The sequence below is a fragment of the Manihot esculenta genome, chromosome 8 (genome assembly GCF_001659605.2).
Source record: "Manihot esculenta cultivar AM560-2 chromosome 8, M.esculenta_v8, whole genome shotgun sequence".
Taxonomy (NCBI): domain Eukaryota; kingdom Viridiplantae; phylum Streptophyta; class Magnoliopsida; order Malpighiales; family Euphorbiaceae; genus Manihot; species Manihot esculenta.
Genome location: NC_035168.2, coordinates 3,943,119 through 3,969,595, shown reverse-complemented (window position 1 = coordinate 3,969,595; position 26,477 = coordinate 3,943,119). Strand labels below are relative to the sequence as shown.

General features: G+C 28.5%; 3 protein-coding genes and 2 non-coding genes across 5 annotated transcripts; 2 read left to right on the top strand and 3 right to left on the bottom strand.

The window, feature by feature from the left end:
- Positions 1-29: 29 nt before the first annotated feature.
- On the bottom strand, positions 30-5,108 carry LOC110620029 (lipid phosphate phosphatase delta). The gene is made up of 8 exons (XM_021763582.2): positions 4,755-5,108; positions 4,531-4,626; positions 4,323-4,397; positions 4,064-4,194; positions 3,489-3,592; positions 3,253-3,381; positions 2,344-2,459; positions 30-646 (listed from the first exon to the last, which is right to left on the bottom strand). Exons 1-8 carry the CDS (start codon positions 4,914-4,916, stop codon positions 236-238), a joined length of 1,224 nt encoding a protein of 407 aa, XP_021619274.1. The 5' UTR covers positions 4,917-5,108; the 3' UTR covers positions 30-235.
- Positions 5,109-9,933: 4,825 nt separating this feature from the next.
- On the bottom strand, positions 9,934-13,055 carry LOC110620028 (fatty acyl-CoA reductase 2, chloroplastic). Its single transcript, XM_021763581.2, has 9 exons — positions 12,429-13,055; positions 12,189-12,292; positions 11,903-12,102; positions 11,713-11,813; positions 11,403-11,622; positions 11,074-11,235; positions 10,908-10,989; positions 10,335-10,732; positions 9,934-10,246 (listed from the first exon to the last, which is right to left on the bottom strand). The coding sequence occupies exons 1-9, from the start codon at positions 12,841-12,843 to the stop codon at positions 10,081-10,083; spliced, it is 1,848 nt and encodes a 615-aa protein (XP_021619273.1). The 5' UTR covers positions 12,844-13,055; the 3' UTR covers positions 9,934-10,080.
- A 4,605-nt stretch (positions 13,056-17,660) lies between these two features.
- TRNAG-UCC lies at positions 17,661-17,732 on the top strand. Its single transcript has one exon. It is a non-coding gene; the product is annotated as a tRNA-Gly (tRNA).
- Positions 17,733-18,566: 834 nt separating this feature from the next.
- Positions 18,567-18,638, top strand: TRNAG-UCC. The gene has a single exon. It is a non-coding gene; the product is annotated as a tRNA-Gly (tRNA).
- Positions 18,639-21,193: 2,555 nt separating this feature from the next.
- LOC110620325 (histone-lysine N-methyltransferase ATXR4) lies at positions 21,194-26,295 on the bottom strand. Its single transcript, XM_021764013.2, has 7 exons — positions 25,875-26,295; positions 24,531-24,586; positions 23,955-24,081; positions 23,264-23,333; positions 22,989-23,168; positions 22,520-22,591; positions 21,194-21,558 (listed from the first exon to the last, which is right to left on the bottom strand). The coding sequence occupies exons 1-7, from the start codon at positions 26,211-26,213 to the stop codon at positions 21,440-21,442; spliced, it is 963 nt and encodes a 320-aa protein (XP_021619705.1). The 5' UTR covers positions 26,214-26,295; the 3' UTR covers positions 21,194-21,439.
- Between the last annotated feature and the right edge of the window lie 182 nt (positions 26,296-26,477).

Here is a 26,477-nt window from a genome sequence, read left to right as displayed (position 1 = left end):
CTTCTATCGTGCCTGTTAGAGCATTTCACTTGCCACAACATAAATTTCATTGGAAGTAGGCATAGTAGGAAGAAGCATTGGTTTCAACCTGAACAGAATTACTTGAATTTACAAAATTAAAACGTATTAGAGCCATGCTAAATTGCTAATCACCAATGCAAGACCCAGCCTCCCCTCCCAAAAATTTTAAAATAAAAAGCACCTTAAACATATACAGCACAACAGAGACCGAGTATTACAACCTCAGATGGGAGAAAAGAGAAGGAACTAGATCTACCACTGACCAAGCAAGACCCGCATATTGAAGGAATCGAATACCCGTATCAACATCAAATGAATCCTGGTGGGTGAAGAAGAATAACAACTTCTGGATATAACTTGATTGCTTGATCTCGTCTGGTTTTTTACCACTAGCCGATCCATTTAACATGGGAATATAGCTAGTTGATTTTATGGGAATGCTAAGGGCGTTTGATATCACAGGAATAACCCATTTCGCCAGGGCCTTGCTACAGAATTTCACAATGAGAATTGTTGGTATTCCTACAAGGATCCTTCCCAAAAAGGCAAGGACACTGAGATGTGTAAATACACGTGGCACGTCTTCATGGTGGAACTGGTGGTACGTCTGCTGAATCCCAGCAACCTGAACAACATTGCAAATTTAGTATGTTAATGGATTACTCATACAAGTGTTTCTTCAAAGTTAATATCGAAAAATGATAGGTAACTTAAACGATTCTACAAAAATGTACGAGTTTTAACTACCCACTCTTCTGCACTTCTAAAAGGCTTTCCCTAACAAACGCTCCAGCAAACCTTAAAATATACAAAGACAACTGCCTTATTTATCCTTTATTAATATTATTATTACAGGTATGAAGACATGCTCTTAACACACTCCACAGGTTGCACGTCTCGTTTTTTTTTTGGTCACCGGGTATTTGGGGAGGGAGGAGAGGAATCAAACTCTGGTCGGCAGAAATCACCAAGCATGCCTTGCCAACCTATCCTATCTCATCCTAGCTGAATAGTTACTTCTGCTTCACTTTACCTTAAACAATCTTTCTTAGGTAAGAACGAAGATATGCATATAACATTACCACCCAAAAGCTAGCTAAGAGAAAACCCTTATAAAGAGCACATTGCTCCAGCTACTCCTATCCAAACGGATGTGAGATTCAACACACCCCTCACGTGCAAAACTTCATGCCCAAAAACTTTACTAGAGCATGGAATATTTAAGGAGACTCAATATCAGTGGAGGCTCTAATACCGTATTAAATTTAGCTCATGTCTAACTCACAACAAAAACTAGCTCAAGAGGAAAGGGGAAGGAGTGCCTAAACTTTACTGGAGCGAGAAATATTTAAGGAGATTCAATATTGGTGAGAAGACACTGATACCATGTTAAATTTGGCCAGACCTAACTCACACCAAAATTTAGCTTTTGAACTAGACTTTTGAGCTAGCTCAAGAGGGGTAAGGGACATATTAGCCTATTCTAAACCGATGTGAGATTCAACAATAGTCAACTAATTCAATTTATATTATAAAATTAAAATTATATTACATTTTACATTATAATTGACTAATTCATTTTCATATAAAATTAAATTTAAATTAGAAATACTTATATTTTACATAACAAATCCATATAACACATTATAATAATTTCAAAGGATACTTATTAATATCTTATTTTATAAAATAATCATAAACAAAATTAATATATTCAAAAAAATAGAAAATGCAATAATTAATATAAAACAAACTTGTAAACAAGTCATATCATGAGCCTATTTAACGAATTGACTCACACACCTAATAATATGAGCTTGTTCACAAGCCAACTCATAAGCATGTTAAACAAGCCTATTCAAGAGTCAAATTGGGAGCCTTAATGAGCCGAATGCCGAATTCTAACGAGATTGAGCTTCGCAGAGAAGTCTAAAATAAGGTTCGACTTCTATTGAATTAAGCCTCAAGCAGCTCAAGGGTAGTTTGGTCATTCATGTACACCCCTATGATCTACTAAAAGGCAACTAGTAATAACATTGGTGAATTCATTACGCCGAGACTATCTTCCTCTCTCTAGTAGACAATATGGGTTTGGCTCTCATAAAATTTTTTATCTTTTAAATTCTGTCTAAGCATCTATCCCCTGTCTCCCTTTTGTCTTTAGAGAATACTCTTGAGCAAAACCATAAGACTTCCACTAAAAGATATAGAATAAAGTCCTTGATCCAAGTTGCACGAGCTATGATAAGTGATAACACTGTGGTCACTGAAAAACAGAAGTTAAAATAAATATTGAAATTGAAGGAGAGAGAAATTGCTTACTATCCCAAAAGCAACACCATCGAAGGCGGTGTGGTACTCAAAACTTGGTGTAGGAAATTCAGGAGTTGGATAAGCAAAAAGCAACAAGAAGCTTAGAGCAGCCCAGAATGTCACCACTGCAAGAAAGAGTATAAAGCAAAATTTTCAAATTCAAAATCACAAATATGTTCAATATTTTTCATGTTTCAATATTCAGAACGTCAGGTAGATTTCACCTTCTGTTATAACACGGTCCCATATCATTCAGGAATAAAACCCATTATAATCAAACAATATTATTTTTCTTAGTGAGGTATGAGGTTTAAATAAAGAATAATCAAGCAGTAGATAATAATACTCCCATTCCCATATCCTTAATAGTCACCAATATTAATTCAAATAAATCTTGTTGCAATGTCAGTAAATCCAAAGACCAAAAACCTCCCCCAAAACTACTACTTTCCAATTGAGGTCACCCAACAGAAACCCATTGTTCTTTGATTAGAGAAGGAATGCTTGCATCCATGGGAACAATCACCTCTTCAGAGAAAGATGTTCTAGAGACCATCAATGAAGCCTGCAATCAGGACAATTTTAGGGTGGTTTCTGGTTCTAAAGTCCTATTTTGTGCATTAAGCTTCTAGAAGTTTCAGCTGACATGTAAGTTGCTATCAGGATTTCCTCCTGTTTTGTGCTACTTTTCATGCCCTGGTCACCAAATTTGGAACTGGTAAGGCTTCTTTTTAATTTAGACCAAAAGAAAAAATTGGGGTACAATCCACAAATGGGCTTCCATGCAAATAACAATGCTTCTATTCTTGTCTTAAACTCATCTTGGAGAAAATTTGGCATTCCAAATTCCAAAATCAAACTCTCCTGAGATCAACTCATTCAATACATAAGGTAGAATTAACACAGAAATGTCCATACCATTTTGTTCTGAGACGATGAATCTATCAACATAATCATGGACAGCAAGCCAAAATGCAAGGATTGCCAACCCAACGGAAAGACCACCTATGATATCAATCAAACTGTGCATGCCGAGATAAATTCTTCCTACCAAGCCAAACCAAATTTCAGTTCATAAACGATCATGGAAAAATGATAATGCTACTGACAAGTGACCACTTATGGAAAAACAAAATAAATAAATAAACCGTTACCCAAACCAATGAAGCCCACAAGCAAGCAAACAATGGTAAATCCAGCAAACTCCACATAGACGTCTTGATTTTGGGTATAAGATAGGACATAATGCAATAGGTACCTGGGGTGTCCATTCAAAGAAGATTTAATTGTTAATATAGAAAAATATCTCCTAAATTCTCAAGGTGCCAATCACAATTCCATATAGATTTTCTAGTGCAAATTCAAAGCTATAAAACACCTTAAAATCAAGTTTTTTAAGCATCCATTAACTAACAAATTGAAAATAAACTAGTAGAAATTGCAACAATCTTTCCATACTCAACAATTAAAAGAAACGCAAACAAAATCAGCTTTTGCACCAATAAGTAAAATACTGAGCTTAGGAACAGATGCATAATTCATATTCTAGATCATGAAGAAATATGAGTTCTCAAGTTTCTTGGCATGCAGTTAACACCTCACAACCAAGTCACCACCACTACTGAAATGATTGTACAGCACAACCAACTAAAATGTTCTGTAAATCTGCCACAACACAAGCATAGAAATAACATAGCAAAATGGGAATATAAGGAGGAAAGATGAATACCCAGACAAGCAAACTGTGTTAAGAGTGTGGGAAGAAGGCAATCCATATTCCAAAGCGTTATCTTCTTCATCTTTTGTTGCAGTTATTCTTCTAACAGGAGGACACTTGGGTCTAGGAGCTGATACCACGTCCTATGAAACATGAAAGACAAACAAGGAGCAAAATGACTTCATGATCATCTTCCTCTTACAAATGAAATAATACAGAACTAAAAATAGAAAGGATCAAGCCAGAAGAAAGCAAAAAAAAACTAACTAACCTTTATGCAATTTCCTGTATAATCACAGAAAGCCATTAGAAGGGTCATTTGCCTAGCCAATTTGCCATGTCCACTCTGCAGTTTCACCCAAAAGCAACTCAATTACAATGCTCATGTATACAAATTTAACACCAAAATCACAATCCACAACAACAAGAAGCCAGAGAAAAACAAAATTAACAATAAACAGAAAGAGAAAGATAGATACCCAGAAAAGCAAAGGAAGAAAAGCAGTGTAGAAAGGCACAGAAACAACACAAGACAACCCAGAGAATAAAGCATCAAAAAATCCATGCTGATACTTCTGCAAAAAACCACCAAAAAAATCAAACAAAATAATTCTAATAAAACCAAAATTCACTACCAATTAAAGAAACAAACGATTAAACTAAAATCTGGGTTTTGTTTATTTGATGAAATATAGTTAAAAACCTGGATCTTGATGATGAGAGGAGTGCCAATAATGACATGATGGGTCACCCAAGGTTGAAACAAAGATCTGACCTTGTCGGTCACCTTGAGATATGAAGAAATGAGAATCCACGACAAAATCCCAGTAAGAGTCACCCCTTGCCATAATGCTAAGCTCTCCATTAATCTCTCACTTTTCTTTTCTTCCCTGAAACGATGGCCAATAGGGATCAAATAAAGCGTAGAAAAATTGGGAAGAAGAAAGTTTGAAGTTTGAGAACTGTTGGCAAGACTTGGGCACAGGAATCAGGAGGAAAATGGGTTCTGAATTTTTCCCTTTTTTTCTACTTCCGTTTTTTTTTTAATAGAAATTATTTTATTTGGGTCCATTATTTTAATTGAGATTTTTTCTTGGTGGCAACTGGCAGAACCCAGACAGCAACTTCTTTGTTGGATTTTGGCTGGCCGCAGAAGCGGAACACGGTAGAGAACGTTCTAAACAAGACAAATCAATATTTAATTTTTTTAAAAAAATTAAATTACTATTTAATCCATTATAAAAAAATTTATTAATTAATTATTTTGTTAATTTTAATTTTTAAATATTTTACTATTTAAAATCTTATATTTTTTAAAAACAAAAAATTAATTAATAATTTTTATATACATGGCAATTAAATAGTAATTAAAAAAACTCACAGATAATAAATTCTTAATCTCTATTTTAAATAAAATAATAATTAAAATAAAAATTAGTCTAATATAAGAAAAATTAAATGATTATATATTCCTTTGAATCAACTCAGATTTGGAAACTTCATTTAATATTTTAGTATTAGTAATAACTCAACAAGAAAAGTAAGTATTAAGACTCAATTAATTAAATTTTGAACAACTCATAGACTTCTAATTATTATCATTAATTGCCATTTTACAATTATTGAAATTAATTATATACATACATTGTAATAAAAAAAATTATATGTGAAACAATTTTTTTTATAAAATATTTTTAAGAAAAAATTATTATTCATTTTATATGATTTTTTTTAATTTTTAAAAATATATTAAAATATACCTAAACTTTTAAAAAGTAATTAATCTATTAATTTTGACCACTAAATATTTGAGAAAAATATTTTTAAAATAATTTAAAATACTTATATGGATTAACTATTAATATAATTAAATGAGTATTTAAAAAATCAGTAAATATTTCTAAAAAATTAAATATATTTTAATGTACTTTTTAAAATGGATAAACTAATTAATAAATATAAAAATTATTTTTTTCTATTTTTAAAATATATATTAGCATGAATATATATAATAAAATTGAGTGTTTAGTTTGTTTACTTTAAATTTAAATCGAATTGAATAAATAAAAATTTAAAATTTTAATATTTAAAGAAAATTAAATTAAATTAATTTTAAAAATAAATTAATTTAAATTAAATTGATTTAATTTAATTTAATTTAATTTAATCGATTTAATTTTTAAAATATTAAATAAAAGAAAAATATTTGAGAATTTGCTCTATATGCATTAGTATGATTACCATTTTAAAAAACCAGCATAAAAGCCTACTTAAAATTAACAAGATAATCAACTTTTTGAAAATAATATTGCATATTATTGTAAAATATTATTAGAATAATTAGTTTAATTGATAAAAAAGCTCGCACGTGCTTAAAATAGTAAAAAATATAAAGAAGGCAGAGAGTTTCTTCTTACATTACAGTCTCCAAAATTGACCAGATGGGTTGAATTCCAATCCTACGTTATAATTCAATCTTTTAAGATTACAAATCAAATAAACAAGGAAAAGAATGGGGCTCCGGAGTGGGACCCATACTATAGCAACGGGGATGGGCCCACCGCTAGCGAACTTCTCCATGTCTGTTCAGTTGGACCATCCATTGCTTATGCCTTTCGAGCATTGGAAGCTCCGCCCACCAATCCACGTGACTTCGCATTTTCTTGGACGAGGTTTTTTTTTCAATGATATCCATATGTATAGATATATTAAAAGACTTTTCAATCATAAAAAATATAGATATTTAAAAACTATTTATAAAATTTTATTTTACTCTACTTATATATATGTATAATTGTATTTAAAAAATTAAGAAAAATATCATTTTAAAATTTTATTTGAATTAAATTATTATTTAATTTTCTAATTTAAAAATAATGTTAATTAGTCTTTACTTTGTATTTCATTTACTCATCACTGCAATCTTTTTAGATATTAATTTGATTTATTTATAAAAATAAAGATATACAAAAATTTTATTTTTTAAGTTGCTAATGTATTTTTTAAAATAAAATAATAAATAATTAAAAAATAAATTATTTTATTAAAAATATTTTGTACAAAAATAAAAAATATTTTTCAAATATAAATTGTTTTCTATAAATAAACCTGTTGGACCTAAATGTTCTAATTTTTATTTTGATGATAAATAATTTGTGTGCTAATAATTGTTTTCAAAAGTGTTTGTGTTACACTTATAGGTCCTTTATTGAAATAAATAAAATTACTTCAGTCTCAAGAGTAAAAAGTGCTAATTTTGGAAATATACTACAAAAAAAGGATCATAAAGTATTTTTTTATTATGCATTGTCATTTTATGTACTGTGAATTTCAATTAATTAATTATGATGACTCAAAGATTCTTTTATTTTAAAAATTTTTATATGGCCGAGTTTTTAATTAATTGACTTTGAGAGACCAAAATAAAATTTTTCAAAAGGAGTGATTTTGAGATTATTCTTTATCAAAATTAAAGATATAAAAATATAGGTTACAAAAATTCAAACGGATTGAAAAATGGAGTTTTATAGCCTAAATTATGATTTTTTAAAAATTTAAAGAATTATTTTTGTACCCCTAAACTCAAACTTTCGGCTTCTGAAAGTGAAGGATAGAGGCAAAAATCTCACATGTTCAGCCGCCGAACATTGATTTTAGGCCGCCGAAAATCGATTTTCAACTTGCTCCCTAAAGTGTACCATTCGGCTTCCGAAAGTAAGGGGATAGAGACAAAAGTCCTATATGTTCGGCCGCCGAACATTGACCTTCGGCCGCCAAAGGTGAGATGCCCCCTAAGCTAAATGTTTGGCTTCCGAAAGTAAGGGGCAGAAACGAAACTCCCATATATTCGGCCGCCGAACATTGACTTTCGGCCGCTGAAAGTGAGTTTTTAATTTTTTCCCAAGTCAAAACTTCGGCTTCCGAAAGTGAGGAACAGAGACGAAAGTCCTATATGTTCGGCCGCCGAAAGTGTTTTTATAAGGAGAATGTTCTTCACCTCAAATGGTTCGGCTGCCGAACTTTAAGCTTAGGGCGCTGAACCTGAGTTTTTCTGAGAACGATATAACGGTTATTTTTGTACACAAACGGCTCTATTTGCATTTAATACATCCCCAACGGCCATTTTTATGACTGAACTATAAATATAATATGTTTTTTATATGAAAATGTTACAACAACCATCTAAGCAAATATTTATTGAGATTAAAGCATTTTTCACTCTCTCTCTTTCAAAACTTTGAGCTAAAACATTAATTTCTTAAAAGACTATCTTGAGTTGTAATTGGTTGGTTTTTCAAGAGTGAGTGAAGGTTGCTAATTATTTCTATTGTAGTGGGTGTGGCATTAAGCAAAGGATTGCTCTTGAGTGAAAAAGATAATTGTTAAGAGCAAAAGATTATTATAAGATTGTAAGGGATTTTAATCTTCACCCAAATAAGATTTGATAGTAGAGTTGAACTATCAAGAAGGATCTTGAGGAGAAAACGTAGACTTGAGATAGCTGAACCTCTATAAATCCTTGTATTGATTATCTTCTTCCTTATTGCCTTCTAATTTGTCTTTTTGCCTTAAATTTTTTATAAACCCAATTAACCTCTCTTAGTTGCTTCAAGAGACAACAAAACCTAAAAAGTAATGAATTTTCTCATAAGTTAAATAATAATCCATTCTTTTTAAATTAGCTTTTTTTTCTTCATTCTATTAATACGTTACATTGATTGATTATTTATTATTAAAAATTATATAAAAAAATAATTATTTATTGCATGTGGTTTGGTGCAGTTAGCTAGTTAGTTAATTTATTTTTAAAAGGCTAACTGACAAAAGAACCATAATTTTATAAATTTTTATATTTATAATTAAAATTTTTAATTTTAAATAAAAAATTTCAAATTTTTAAATTTTTTATAATTATAGTAATTTCTTAAATTAATTTTAATTAGATTTAAATTAGTTTATATGGTATATCATTATTTTACTATATAAATAATTTGATTAATTTCAATTAAATTTTGGTTAAAATCTTAAATTTATAATTATCAAAAATTTTGAATTAAAATTATTATTTAAGTAAAAGAGAATAAATATTTCAATTATATAATTTTAAAATTTCATTAAATTAAAGATTTAATATCTTAATTAAAATTTAATTTCAGTTGATTAAGTTATTTATATAATAAAAATATCCACTAGTGTGTAAATTAAATTAAATTTGATTAAAATTAATTTAAAAAGTTAATATAATTATAATAAATTTAAAAGTAGAAAATTTTTTATTTAAAATTAAAAATTTTGAATATAAATATAAAAACTCGTCTTAGTTAGTTTTTATTTTTTAAATTATTAATTATTTATTTTTTTAAACTATATAAATTAAATAATTATTATTTTGAAATTATATAAATTAAATGATTATGATTTTGAAATTACATAAATTAAATAATTATAATATAAAATTATATTTAGTCATTTCAAATATTATTAATAGTTTTAATAAATGGGGGACTATATATAGTTAATAATTTGAATGGACATATCTAGATAGTTAACTATCGAAAAGACAATAACTATTTATTATATTTTTAAAAATAGATATACTAAATAGTTAATTTTAATAAAGTATAGAAACTAAATAATTAGTTTTTTAATATAAAGTTTTTATTTTTTAAAATATAAAGAATAAACTGTAGTTTTATCATTAACTATATATTTTAAAAAATCTACATTTTGATTTTTAATATTTAAAAAAATTATAATTTAATCCTTATCTTTAGAATTATCATTAGATGCAAGAAATGAGATTCCAGCAAAGGCTTGGGATTTCTTACACACAAAGTTTCAGAATTCATTCAGAATTACATAACAAGAACATGGCAAAATCATTGGTAATAGAAACCATGTCAAAAAGGCAACATTTTTTTTACTCGTCTTGACAGGATTTTATCTTTCCAAACAAAAAAAAAAAACACTTATTACAATTAGTTGCAGGACTTAAACAAGTAATAATTTGATTTGCTGTGTAAAATCTTTCAGCTACACATCCCTCTTCCCTTCAAGACATGCCTCCTTAAACCAGGAATATGAACATTTGTAATATAATCTCTCCAATCAATACTCTCCACATCAAATCCAAATTTCTTCTTCTCATTTTCAGACATGCTCTCAATCAATCTCTGAGTGTTGCTGTTATCAAATCTGCATTACAATTTTCAAGTTAAACATAGAAGAATCCATTCGAAAAGTAATGAATGAGCTAAAAAATTTGTTTGTTTTCTTTCCTTACCTTCCACCATAGAAAGTGTATGGTTCATAAATATTAGCCAAATACTTAGCTTGCTCTACTGATTTTCTGCAGATAAATTCATGTTTTAGAGACAGCTTCCTATCTGATGAGGCTAATTCGGCTAACCCGTTTCGTTGAATCACATCTCTCCAGAGATGATCAGAGAAATCTTCCATGGATTTGAAGAGCTTCATCGATGGAACGTGGATCGGACTGCCCTTGGAGTCCATGTATGGAGTTGAATTGTAATGTTCATAGAGGAGTTTAGCCAAGTCTTCAAAAGCTAGTGGATTTACAACTGATGAAGCAATTTGGTAGACATTTATGCCTGATTTTTGAACCATTCCATGCCTTGCTATTGCTGCTAAGGTTGCATTAACCACCATATCTGCTGGGACCTTCAACACAGCAGCAGCAGCAGCATATCATATCTTCTCAAGTCAAAAAAGAAAGAAACAAGAACTCGTATGCATATACAAATGCGCTCATTGGTACTGGAGCCATCTCGAGGACTGAGAGATCTCAAGTCCGAACCCCAATATGCATACAACTCAAAGAATCTAAGATACTTACTACATCAAGAACCCCATTTGGGTCCACTAGGAATCCTGTGAGTTGACCTTTTCCGTAGTACAAAATTATTGGATCCATCATCCTGAGAAAGAGACAATGCAGTGAAGATGGCAATTCGACAGTAATCTGCAGTACTAATGGGGTGAGTATTTAAGAGATAAAATACCTATTTCCTTCCATCCATCCTGGAAATGGCTCTCTGCAAGTGCTTTCGATTACACTCGGCCGAATTATGACCACTGGTATATCTCCTCTCAAGCTATCAATCATCATTTCCCCCATTGCTTTTGTGAAGACATATGTGTCTTGCCACCCAAATTTTCTTGCCCTGTTCAGGAGTCAACTGTCATTGCTTTTAAGTTACTATTTATTCAGTTCAACTTACCATGGTCAATGAAATTAATCTGATAGAGAGTTATTCTACAAGAAAGTTTTACCTTCTGAAACAGTACTAAAAATGGAAATAGTGAACAAGATAAGGAGAAGACTAATCACCTTTGTAAACCCAACTCTTTCATCTTTTGAGCCAAATCATTTTCTTGGAAAGTTTCTTTGGAATTCAAAGCTAATTTCATTTCATTTTCAACATCTAAAGTTGGTGGAAATCTTGGTGTATTTTCAGAGACGAAATCTCCGAAACTTTCCCTTGCTATGCAGTCTCCAATACAGAATGGCTTTTCCATGATTCTTCCTTGTCTTTGTCCATTAACATAAGCTGCAATAAAAGAACAGAAACCTACATAAATGCAGGATAATTCATTTACCATCATTCTTTATGCTACTTCTTTTGTGTTTGAATTCTCACCAGTTGATACTTGCAGGAAGAGCTTGAGCTTTTGGCACTTCTTTGCAAAGCTCATAAGGTGGCAAGGTCCCCTTGTGTTGATGTCAATGGCAACATCATACCTGCAATTTCAGAATGATCACAATTATACACATGCATGCAGCAAAATATTACTCGAAATCACATATATATATATAAAGATTGTCATAACCTCTCATCAAAAGTTGTGTTAGCTGCAGAATTAACAATCACATCAATTTCATTGGCAATCAAGTTGGCTAAATCTTCTTCCAACCCAAGATTAGATTCACAGACATTGCCAACCACAGGGACTAATTTGCTCAACATGAAAGTTTGGTAGGATTTTCCATAGGTTTGTTGAAGGCACTTGAACAGCTCTGCATTTATTATCTAAGCATGGCCATAAATTAAAATTTTTATTACAAAACCAATAATCAAATGAATCTACTAATTAACATAAACGTAAAAAAACATACTTCACTTTTTAATCTTGCCATTGCAGCTTCCATGTTTTTAGCCTTGATCAGAACATATATCTTTCCAACATCAGGCATGGTCCGAAGAATTTTCTCTATAAGGACTGCAAATTTTACATCAAAGGAATATAAAAATCCAACCACATTAACCTTAAACATAACAAAAAAAATAACCTTGTATTTCTGAAACTCAACCATTGATGCCTTAAGCTTGAATGCTCAATGAAAAATGATTGATACCTTTTGCCAGGAACCCAGTTGCACCAGTGATAAAAAATCCTTTTCCTCCAAGAAATTTGACAATGCCAATGCCTTCTTGAATCTCAACAAGAGAAGAGCTAGTTGTTCCACCATAAGAATCAAAATCCTTAATAGAAATTTCAGATTGGCCCTTGTTTCCATTTGGGGACAAAACCAAGCTTCCTGCATCAATCACAGCTGCAGCATGATCATCACCAACTAGGGTTGATGATGATCTTTCTGTCAAAACTGAAGAGAATCCACTAGATCTTATTGCCTTTCCACCACCTTGGCAATAAACAATAGAGCTAGAACTCATCTTCTTCCTCCTCAAGAAACACCATTGAAATTTACCAGAGAGTTTAGCAAGTTTATTAGTTGCAAGTGTGGGAGAATTGAGGAACAAAGACCCCATCAATGCAAGAAAAACAAGAGAATTTGAGATGGACAAAGAAAGTTGACAAAGTTTAGTTGTTCTTTTTTTTTTTTTTTTGCAGTTAAAAAAATGGTTGGCTTGAAATCTTAGCTAATAACTATCTAAAACAAAGAGTAAGGAAATAAAAGCTAGTAAACTAACTAAGCTCCATAAGAAATGACATTGAGTTTTCGTTTGGTTTTAAGGGAAAAGGAGAAATGGGTTAGGTATATATATATATATTTCAAAGCAATGATTTTTTTTTTTTTTTTGGTTTTAAAAAAGAAATGAGAAAATTTCTACAAGAACTCTCTTTTTGCCACCCCTTCACATGTTTACCGCCGATGGCTAAGTTGCCGGGGAGTTCTCTTTAGATCCTTCGTTTGATTATTATTTCTTGGTTTGAGATCCTACTTGTGCATAAAGAAAATCAAGTGAAAAAGAGAGTGTTCTTGAGGTTGGTAACCTTGCATGGACTGGCTTGGTTTAGACTTCAACTTTTACAGCATATGAATGGATTTTTTTTTTTAAATTATTATTTAATTCCTATGGAAAAATTAATTAATCACCCTATTAAATTTAAAAAATATATTAAAATATATTTGATATTTAAAAGAATATATACAGAGACTAAACTCTTATTTTGAAATATCTTATTTTAAAAAATTTTTAAAAAATAAAATTTTTCTTAAATTTTCGTGTTCGATAAAATTAATAATATAAAAATTTAATTTAAAATTGAATTCTTATGCATCATTGATTTTGAATTAAAAATAAACTTTATCAAAATTGTTAGAATTTTATAAAAAATCATTTCACTTGGAAGTTGGAACTATTTATATCAAAATTATTTAATTAGTTTTTGAAAACTCTTTTTATTTCATTTTTTTATTAATTATTTTTTTATTTGTTTTAATTTTAAATTTATTTTTTATTTTTAATTAATAATTTCATTTTAAAAATTATTTTAATTTAATATTGAATATTAATATTTAATACATTTATAATTAATATTAAAAAATTTATTTTATTATTTATTAATTTTTAAAAAATAATCCTTATATTTTTAATGGTAAAAAAATTATGTAAATTTCAGATTTTAAATATTATAAAAATATTAATAATAATTTTTTGATGAGTGTGATAAAAATAATTCTTGTTTATAAAAATAAATATTTATATTTAGTTTATAAATAATAAAAATTATGAAAATTAAATTAATTTGAATTTATTACTAATTTTTTAATATAAAAGAATTGAATTAAATTCTATTATATTTAAATTGATTTCAAACAAATAATTTTTTTTTGAATATAAATGAATTAAATAGAATTCAATTTTTTTTTAGGAAAAATGCATACAAAGTAAGGGTATAATTAATTATTTACTTTTTCAAATAATTGTAAAAATTAATTAAAAAAATCTTTTTTTTTAATTTTTACAATTACACTCATTTTTTTTATGTAATTGGTACGTTAACGAAATTCATAGTAAAATTAATTAAAACTTAAAAAGTCATAATTTAATAGGTAAAATTTTAAAGTTGAGGTGGAATTATAAATGTTTTAAAGATTAGAATTCTATTAATTATTTTTTTAAAATTAAAATTGATAACATTAAAAATATTATATTATTATTATAATTTTTTTTCATTTTATTATATTAATTTATTTTAATATAATCCAAAATTAACTCACATCTTAAATTTTTTTAAATATGTACTAATTTTAAAAAAATATAATTAAACAATATATATTAATTATATTTCATAGTGTGATGAAATATAAAATTAATTTAAAATTATATTTTATATAATTTATTTTTAGAATATAAAATAATAAAATTGTTCTAACTATTTTTTTACAATAACATTTTTTATTTTTAACCATATTGTTAATTATACATTTTTTTAACTACAATAATAATAATTAGGGTAGCTTTCAAAAAAATAATTTAGAAAGTGAATTAATTCAAAATTAAATTTATAATAATAATATAAATTAATTTTTAATATTATTAATTTTAATTTTAAAAAAAATAACTTTAAAATTATAACTTTAAAGGCTTGTAATAAAACTTATGGAAAATACTTTTTTTAATATTTCTGTACTGGAAATTAAATATGAAACATACGTAAATCCCATTATTATTTAGATTATAAATAATAATATGGTTGTAAAAATTAAAATAAAATAAAATAATAAAATTAACAACTCAACAGCGCATAGTGGGATATTTTAATTTTAATGCAATTAATTCATCTTATTAATCCTAATTATAATATCCAGCTAGACTCTGGTATCGGAATTCCTACCGTCTGGTGGAATCTCGGATGTCGAAAATGAACTTGTTCATAAATTTATTTAACGAATTGGTTCACCAATTTATTTAAACAATATTACTCACGAGCCTATTTAACGAGTCTATTTAACGAGCCTGCTCGTGAGCCTTCTCAACGAGCCTGCTCGCGAGCCTTCTCAACGAATCAGCTCGCGAGCCTAAAAACGAGCCAGCTCGCGAGTTTTAACGAGCTGAATACTATGGAGTTTAAGCTCAGCTCGTTTAAGTGACGAGTCTCAAAATTGAGCTCGAGCTTGGCTCGTTTAAAAAACGAGCCGAACTCGGTCAAGTTTTTATCGAGTCGAGTCGCGAGTAGCTCACGAATAGTTTGGCTCATTTACCGCTCTACTCATTGAATCCTTGTAATTTTCGTGGTATATATATATTCACAGTGGACAAAAGTCTAAGTATAATGTATTTATATTTTCATTGAGATTCCTAATTCATAGTCATTAGCTAAAACTTAAAAAATTAAGGATTTTAGTAAAAATATGAGTTATTACACGAAGAGAAGAGCAAAACACGATCTGAAAAATATGGGACTGCTTCATATTTTTATTTATTTTATTAAAATTTTTCCAAACTTTATTAGATTTTTTTATAAAGCGACTCCTTTTATCTATTGATTTATTTTATTTTATACAAACACTAAATGCGAAAATGTTCAATAATAGAAAAAAATTAAAAATTTTAAAATTAAATATAAAAGTTTAATAAAACTAGAAAGCATGAATCAAATTATATAGATATAATTTCAGAAATATATAAATAAATATATAAAATTTTATCAAATCAAATATCTATTAATAATATAATCATGTATCATATTTACAATGGCTATTTTATTTATAATTTTCTGCCTTTTAATTATTTGTTTTACAAGTTCTTTACTTTTCTCATTTTCTTTTTTTTTTTATATTTTATATTTTTCTTTTATTTTATTCACTTTTCACTCATTTTCTTCTCTATTATTTTATATTTTTTTCTTTTTTCTTATTTTTTCCATTTATGTTATTTTTTTCTATTTTTTATTTTTTTTTCTTCTCCCTTTTTATTTTTAATATATATATATATGAGCACATACACAATAATGTACACGTCGATCAAAACTTTTTTCCTTTTTGGAAGGCTTGTCTTTTTAATTACTAATGAAATTTATGGATAACTTTAAAGGAAAGAAAACTTTTTTTAATATAAATGGGTAATATAATCGTGTATCATATTTACAAATGCCATCATTTTCTGCCTTTAATTATTTGTTTTATAATCTCCTTTAGCTTTCTCATTCTCCTTTTTTTTTTTTCTCTCCATATTTTTTGTTGTTCTTTTATTTTATTCACTTTCCGCTCTTTTTTCCTCTAATATGTTATAATCTTTTCTTTCTCTTATTTTCCTCTCCTTTCTATTTATGTTATTTTCTTTGTTCTATTTTTTCTTCTCTTTTAATGGCCAACACTTTGACACTTATTCGAAACCGTGTGGTACTTGACTTGAATAGTATTAAAATAAATCAGCTGATATATCTATATGTTAATCTGCACAACAAAGCATATCGGTTAGTCAAAAGGTTAGAATATTATTAAAGTGAGCAATATATATATATGAAACGGATATCAGTATCAAATAAACATAATAGCACAAACAATTCAAATATCGCATGTAGGCACAAAGATTTTAATAAAAGGATTACTCATTTCATTTCAGAGGCAAAATATTTATTACACAATTTGATACAACGATTCTCACACCACTTGCAGACAGGGAAATGCCTACAAGGGTTGGAAGCAAAGAGACTCAATAGGCCTATGGTAGCCGGCTGGCCACCAGTCTGACCCACTAAAGAGGTTTAAGAACAAGTTGAGCTGTGGCAAAGAGGAGACATCAATATGTTTAAGATGACACCCCTTAATAATTACATGAAAATGAATTACAAAAAATTGATACGACTCTTTTGATACTATTATTTTATATTAATTTCTACCCATCTCTTTTTCAAGAAATCTCATGTTGAAAAATTACATTTTAGTCCTTCACAATTCTAGATCCCTAACACTTTCCATTTAAATGGTCGACGTTCTCGTCGACTGAGCTCTTAAGATTGAAGTTTTTGCGAATGTTGTTGCAGGTTCGACTCTTTCCCCGAACTAGTTTATTTGATACTTAGACCTTTTCATTTGATAAGGTATATATACATATTAACTTTCATTGCTATAATTTCCCTCATTTCATTTTTTTTATCCAACCTTCATTTCATTTCTAAATACTATATGCATTTAGCTACTGTTGCAACAAGTCAAACTAGGCCTTTTGATTAAAAAGTTAAATATATATAATTGTTATAACAAGTAAAAACAATAAATAATAAAAGAAAAACAAGTCGGAAGTAATAGAAGATGAAGAAAGTGAGTGGACAGGTAGGTCTCAAGATGTTGGGGGGAAATGACCAAGGGTTGCTGTTCGAGACTTGGTTCCCGTCGGCGTTTGTAGTCCAACGGTTAGGATAATTGCCTTCCAAGCAATAGACCCGGGTTCGACTCCCGGCAAACGCATCTTTCTTTATAAACTTTTCCATTTCTTGCATTGTTGCTTATCTGCATGTGTTTAATTAAATTTACAATTTATTATTTATTGTATTGTTATTTTAGCCTATTATATTTGTATCTACTAAATGAATATTTATTTTTTTTTAAAAAAAATCAATTAAGAAAAATCTCATTGCTGTGGAAAGGTGAGACAATTATTGAGAACACAACTTCATCAATATGGGTGAGCAAGGGTTAAAAGAATCCCAAGGGAGACTGCAAACACCCCAAAATCTGAAAAACTCCAAACTTCATTTCTTGGCACAAACAAGCTTTAATAGGTCACAGTATCAAATCTCATATATCACTTAAGAAAGCAACTCAACCTGATAAAGAGATTAGATATCCTTGAGATGTTTGCTGCTACAATGTGCAAGCAAATATCCCTTTGCTTCTAATGAAATTATTTATTTTTTTATTATTTAATTTTAATATAAAAAATAAATTTTATTAACAAATTTATAAATAGAAGTCTTAATAAGAATTTGAAGGCGTAGAAAATATATTTTTTTAATTAAAAATTTTTTTTAATTAATTAAATTTTTTAACTATTTTAAATATTAAAAAATATGAAAAAATATTTCATAAAGTGCTTAGTTAATACTAATTAAGTTTTTTTTTTAAAAAAACTAGAATGTGCCATTTTTAGTTTACATATCAGTAACCGTTTGACAATTTTACTAAATAAGTACTGAATAACACAATTCGAATGAGTTTTATTCTAAGTTTTGCAATATTAAAACTAAAAATACAAAATACGATTGTTTTGTATTAGAAATTATTAGAATCTCACCGACATCAGCGTTTGTAGTCCAACGGTTAGGATAATTGCCTTCCAAGCAATAGACCCGGGTTCGACTCCCGGCAAACGCATTTTCCACGTCGCTGTTTCTTTTTTATGCGCGACGACACCAGTCTGAAATTACAGACTTTTTAATACTACTAAATTTTTTTAAAAAATTTAATGTAGTTTTGGTATAGTTTACCTAACCACCACTGATTCAAAAGACGTCGAAAAAATATTTTTCTTTTTTACTCAATATTATTTATTGCTTTTAATATTTTTAAAAATATTATTTTAATTGACATTTATAAAAGTAAAATAATATTTAAAAAAATTACTATTTAACCCATGTAATTAATTAAAATTAATTAGCTAATTTTTATATTATTAAAAATAAAATTAATTATAAAAAAATTTATACCCATATCGTTTCAGATTATTAATTATTTAGTCCAATCATTAAATATGTCTAAGCTTTGTTTAATTCAGAAGATATTTTCTAATTAATTGAAAATTAATTCAGTACTTTTTATATTTTTTATGTTTAGGATATTTAAAAAATTAATTAATAAAAAACATTTTTTATCAAAAAAAGTTATCATTTTAAGGAAAATATTATTTAAAAAAATATAATCAATAATTTAAAATTTTTATTAATACATCCACATATATATTTTATAATATATTTTATTTTTAAATTTAAATTAAATAATAAAAAATAAATTATTTTATTGAAAATATTTTTCATTTGCATAGGAAATATTTTACGTGAAAAATATTTTTTATAGAAATTATTTTATATAAAAAAAATTTCTAAATATTAACTTATTTTTTATAAATAAATAAAAAAAATAGTTATAATTAAAAATAATATCATATTATTTGTGTTAATTTAAAATTTTATTTGTATAAGTGTAGATTTTCACACGTGTTCGTGTTTAAATTTATTTGTTCACTTTAATTTCTTTTTTATTCAAACCTTATTATGTTTATACCTGTGTAATGAATATTCAAATCTTTAAAAACATAATTAACTTAGAAAAATCAAATTGATTTTAGAGTTAATTGTAAAAAAAATATATATTTTTTATCAATTAAAATTTATTTAAAATATACTTATTTATATATTAAAAATTAATAAAATTATCACGTCATATTAATAAAATTTAAAATTAATAAAAAAAATAATATATTTTATTTTTATACAATATGCTATTTTTTCTGTTAATTAATCTTAATTTTGTTAATATTTAATTAAATGCACCACTAATATAACAGAAAATTTATAAAATTATAAAATTACTTTTTTATTATTAAATATAATTAAAAATTATTATTTATATTTATATTTTTATCAATAATTGTATAATAACAATTTTTCTTATTTTATTTTAACTAAAACTATTATCGTTACATGAATCTGTTCAATATATTTATTATTTAGCATTATTTTTTATAATTATCATTAAGAAAAATAATTTTATTAAATATATTAATTATGAAATGTTAAAATACTATTTAACATTATTCAATTTAAAATATTAAAAATAATAAAATAATATTTTTAATGATATTTTTTTTAATTATTCTTTTAACTTTCTAGTATAATGCTAATAAATTATTTTTTTAAATTATGCTAATATTTAGAATGAGTTTTAAAAAATTTATAATATATGAATTGAGTTAGATTTTGATTCCCTAGTCTAATTTGATTAAATGATTAAAAGAATATATAATTTATATAGAAGTATAGAATAGAATTTCCATTTTCATCTCTTAAAATAAATTTATTAATAAAATAGATAATTGTAAAAAAAAATTATAATTATAATTTTATTTTAAAATTTTAAATTATTATCAATTTTATCTTGAAATTTACTGATGTGATATGTTAACATGGTGATGGTAATAATGTGTCAAGTGATGCGAAAATTCAATTAGTATTTAATGATATATGATGAAGATGATATATGATGAATTGAGAAATAAAGAATATCGCTAGTATGTAAATAAAGAGTTTAAAGGTTAGTATTATAAAATTTTTAACAACTTTTTTAATTAAAAATAAATAAATTCTCTATTTCCATACCATATATTTTATTTTAACACAAATAAAAAAAAATTTCTTCCGTTAAATTCTTTTGTTAAATTCATTTTTATTAAGAGTAAGGTCTTTCATTGCCAGTTTTTTTTCTTTCAATTTTCATTGTCAAAAATTTCTTTCATACTTAAATAGACTTTATTTTTTTTATAACTACAATTCGAGCTATGATAAGATTTAAAATAAATAAAAAAACAATTCAGAATGAGAGAAAATGGAAAGATCCAAAATTCTCGCATTTATATAATAATTTTAATATTTGAATTAAGAGTTTATATAGTATAATTGAAATAATTTTAAAAAGTTAATTTAATTAAAAAAAATATAAAATATAATCATAATAAACGAAAAAAAGTAGATATTTTTTTTTGACATTAACTCTTGATTTTATATTATATTTAACCTTTTCAGATAAAGAGAATATCTATTCATCCCGAGACTTTCTTTTTTTGAAACATTATCCATTCTGCTCTAGTTGGAGACTGGACGACTCCTGCTTCACGTAACCTTAAATAGACAATAATTGTAACCTAACTAGAAAAATTAAAATTAAAATCCTGAAGTTTATAGAAATCAACTCATAATTAAAAGATAAAATATAAGTTAAACATCCTAATCCAATTTTAACTTGCCTTATATTAAAACATAACAGGTTGAGAGGGAGACAGTAATAGCAATTAGTAACAAGCCCAGATGCTGCTGCTGCATCTTTCTCAACAGTACTTGAAGCTATTCGCTTTACTTTTTCTAACAATAAATGAAGTAATACAACTAACAAAATCAAAACACTTATTCTCCTGACATACACCGAAGGCAATTGCACTTAAAGCCAAACCCTTGAAGCAAGATTTTTTGTCGAGCATCATGATCCATACTGGCATCTATATAGCAGATCCGGAGCTCTTCATCTGCAATATCAAATGGAAGTTGTCATTAATGGATGTTGATTTTCACAGAACCAAGTTTGCTAAATGTCACAAACATAAAGCAGTAATTGTGCTTAATTTTTCCCATGGTTACTGAACTCATCACTAGTTTCAGCATGGCCCTCATCTCCTTTCTCTCTCTCTTTCTGGCAGGCCAAGAGAGAGTAGAGAGATAATGGAGAGGACAGAGAATCTCTGGACGTAAGATGGTCCGTTAGTGTTCTTTGCAGTCAAATTGAGATATAGAGGCGAAAATGCTATATCAGAGTTTGAACCATAGAATCTAAGACTACTAAATCAGTTCATAAAGTTTAATGATTTGGTAAATTGAAGAGTTGATATGGAAAACCAGTGACAAGTTCAATAACCAAAGGTGAGTCTTCTTATGACCATTCTTCAAATAAATAAGCAGAATATCGACTCCCCAAAGTGCTAGGAAAGGAGAAACAGATCAGCATTTGAAGCTTCAGTTTTATTAGTTTTTTGGTGCAATATTAACCAAGAGGAGTAAAATGATTTCTTGATGGTGCAATATCACACTGCTTCAAGAAGCAATATCATAGAAGCATATTGTTGGGATGCAACCAAAAGCCTTCCTGACTCATTTTCCACTGCCTGAACAAATGGACTCTTGTTGAAAGAAATTGCATAGCATAATCAAACGCTTTGTGATAGATAGTATAAGAACTTATTAGCGCAATTAGCTTTTGTGATAAGTGTGCACACAAGTGAGCATGCATGTCAACAAAAATTAGGTGATATCTGTATGAAAAGTCTCACTATGTGTGTGTGAAGCAAAAGAAGCATCAAGGGGTTGCTCCAACAACCGCACTACTATGCCACTCCCCAATAGCAAATTAAGAAAGCTTTGCATATTAGAGGAAAAAATCGACATCAAAGAAGGAGAAAATATCTGAAAATCCAGCATTTCAAGAGACAAAACCTGCTTCAATATCTCGAAGAGCCTTCAATCTTGCATCTGCATTCTCTATCCATATAATGTGTGTATTAGGATCTGCAGTAAATAATTAGCCACTTTAGTTTATTTGACCTGGTCATGATTTCTGATAGAGATGCCAGGAGTGAATGCAAGCCAATATTTGCCCATTTCGTCGGTATTAAGGTGGACAAAATACTATTACCATTTTTGCATTGTTTAATTTCAAAATTATTAGCTAATAAATGATCTCACAAGTAGTCCAAGATCCAAGTAAGGAATAATCTTAACTGAACAAAGCATCACATGCAGACTAGAAGGATAAAAAATTCACAATGAATTTTTATATATCCATTGCAATTTCCACTTGTCCCATAAATTTATAAAAAGTGGATACCTCTGCATTAAATCATACACAAACAGGATATCCTGCCATGAAAAAGCCGGCTCCGTATTGGAGAAGGGGAACACTTACCACAGTCATGATTGTAAAAGGATGGAAGCATATAAACAGCACTTCCCACAGCAGCTTCAGCCTCTATACAGGCAGCGGCTGATGACAAAAGATCTTCATGCAATCCTACAGCCAATTCAATACGAAATGCATTGATACGAATGCGTGCCAGCACATTAATGTACCATTGCTTGGTTAAGACTTAAATAGTCAAAGGCAACTCCTCTCTCTAAACTTCCAAGCTAACAGCTAATTAATTAAAAACATATAAAGTAAATAAATCATTCGGAGGATACATGCTATCTGTTCATCAGCAATATTTGAGTTAACAAAGCCACTCTTCAGCAAACCAAAGCCCTCTTCCATCTGTAAAATGACACTAAATTAAAGTATGTATTTGCAATGGGCATTTTTCATACACATCTTCCATAATAAAATTCATATCAAGACTCCTATTTTCATAAGGTATGTTGAAATTCCTCAAATATGCACTTGATGATGTTAGTTTCTGCAATGAAAAAGAGGCTTGACAACAGCAACAAAAAGCAGGGAAAGAAATGGGTGAAATACTGCTAACATTTTCAAGTAAGGCATATAAAATATGCCAATAAAAGCCTTGTTTATTGAAACCTGCAACTATATCCTATAACAATTAACAAAAAGAATGCATGGAACTTATTAAGCAGGCAGAAAGGCATAAAAGAGGATTTCCTCCATAAAATGTGAAGAGTTTCCTAGTGCACAAGGCATTCTGCATTGCAGAATTTGGAGAGGTTACATGTACATGTCCTCTCTCTCGTATCACCATAAGGTTGCTTCTGTACATTAAACCTACAACCTGGATGTTATAAAGAAATCCAAACAAGCATAAATAAAAGGGATGTCAAGTGACAAAGAAAAAGAAGGTAGAAATGGCACAGTATTTGACACTCCTGATAAAAGTTGTTTCCAACATCACCGTAACAAATATTTATGAAAGGTTCTCACCTCTAAAATCATCTCACGAGATAAACTAGCAGGTTGAAGTATGTCAAGACTTTCAGCAGATGCAGCTCCTGATATAACCAAACAAGCCAACCGTTTTACCACAAGTGGATACTTTAGACCTTGGGTCCTGTACAATGACAGAAGTGAAGGTAAGATATACAAATGAACTATTTTGCAGGTTAGGTATAATAAAAGATAATGCCATACATCACATTTTCCATATTATACAAAGAACAAATATAGCAGTAATTAATAAATGGAAGGTTTGCTGATTTGATCTGGAAACTTAGTATAATTTTTTTTATAAACCTAAGTTCCTAAGTATAATTTTTTTATAAACCTAAGTTCCTAACCTTTAGTAAAGAATTAAGAGGGATTAGACATATATACTTAAGTTGTTTTACTTGATGTAATTTAGAGTAGAAGCCAATGTTGTTGTAGCACAAAAGACAAAGACTCTAGGATCACAAATATATTAGATTTAAACAATGGCAGAATCAAAAATCAAAAAACGAGAACAGTACATCATTAACATACAAGCAAGTGAAACAAAATGGCTTTCAGAAACTTTTATACCGGCAATAGTCATCAAAAGCTAGCCAATCTCCCTTTGTCTCTACATCATAAAACACCTAAAAGATAAGGAAACATAGACTTAAAATTCAATTCATAAAGGAAAGCTTTCAGAAAATGTATAGAAGAAAAAGATAATCTCATCAATTATCAGAGTTGTTCAGGTTCAACTTGACTTCCCTATTGAAACTCTATATTAAATGCATCATGCAGATTATGTGTGTGTGCGTGTGCGCGTGCGTGTATAGCCTACACCACAAAAATTCACAAATTTAAATTTTTCAATCATCATATTCCATGTTATGAATGATGTTAACACAAGCCCTCATCATCCCAATGGTTTGATCAAATCAGAAATGACCAAGGAGACAATAGTTTTATAGAATAAAAATGGGACATAAATAGAAATATGACAATATATTCATTGATAACCTTCAATAAAGCAAATCATTCAAATACACCAATTTGCTTAGAACTAACCTATACCCCATCTGTCCAAATCCATGATCAATGTTCATACATAATCATGAAAACTTCAAGAAAAGTATTTGACTAAATTACACATGTAGTGCATCTGATTGGAAATTCTTAAGGCATTTAACAAATACGTCATCAAAGTGAAGTAAGTCATAAGAAGCAAATCGATTCATTCACCTAAAATACATAGGGCCAAGTATGCCTACCTATAAACATCTACTAGAATCGTTTGAATTTATTTAATATTTCAGTATGTGTGCCCGGAAGAGAACTAGCGCATCATACTCCAACTAAAAATTTTCATATTTCAGTGAATCTCTTAGCTTGCATTAGCAGATAACTGACCAGTCAGCAATCTTGTCAAGCGCTCTCCAATGCATCCACTTGCATAATGACAATAATTAAAACTTTGACTTAGTTATCAGTAGGTATCAAGCACCAATCAAACGTCAACACCACTGTGATTTACATACGTTTCTAAGGAATTGAAGGGGCATTGAAATAGGAAAAATAGATACTAACTTGAAAAAACAACAAGAGAAAAACCCATCACCGTCTCCTTTGGTCATCAAACGTCCAGTCCAAGCAAAAACCATTTCAAAGCAAGCACAATGGAAGCAATTCTATTCTCAAATAGCAGAAAATTTATAAACAAATGCTGTATTATACATCATAATTCTACTTATACAAGTGAACACCACTTATTTATTGCTAATCATAACAAGCAAGCAAGCCACTTCTCATGATGAAAAATGTATCTAACTTGGTTTCATAAGCAAAACATCGAACATGTGATTGGCGTTTAGAACATCAAAAAATGCACATTATTTGCTTCTAACGGAAAAAAAAGAAAAAAAAGAATCATTATACCTTAGCATTCAGTTCGCACTCTGAACTGCAAAACGCAACACTCTGGCTTTTAAACTCCACAAAATTCAGCTTCTTGAGGCAAAAATAACAGACAGTACTAATACTCGAGAGAGAAGGATGAGAAACAATCGGTTTGGCACTGTGTATGACGTCTCCGGCACCGATTCTCCGGGTGGCGAACACGCCTCGACCAGCCGACTCAGTAAGTCCGACACGGATCGGAGGAGGTCTGGGTTTCTCAGTGGCTGCTTCGGAGGAAAATGCCAGAAGTTGATTCTTTTGGGATTGCCGGCTTTTGAAGCGCGAAAGCCATCGGCTATACCGGAGCAAACATGACATTTTAAGAAACAATTCTCACTTCACTTTCCAGCTGCTTCTTTCTCCTTTTCTCCAATTGCTCTTTGGAGTCCTCGAATTCAAAATATTTTATTTTTAAGAATTAATCAAAATATTTGATATAATTAATAAAAAAATTAAAAAAAAAACATAAAATAAATCAACGGATTGGAATCTTATAAACTGTTTGCTTGTATAAATCATTTTCTTTTTTTTTTTCATTCTTTGTTTAAGAATTTCAATTTTTACTTTTATATAAAATGAAAA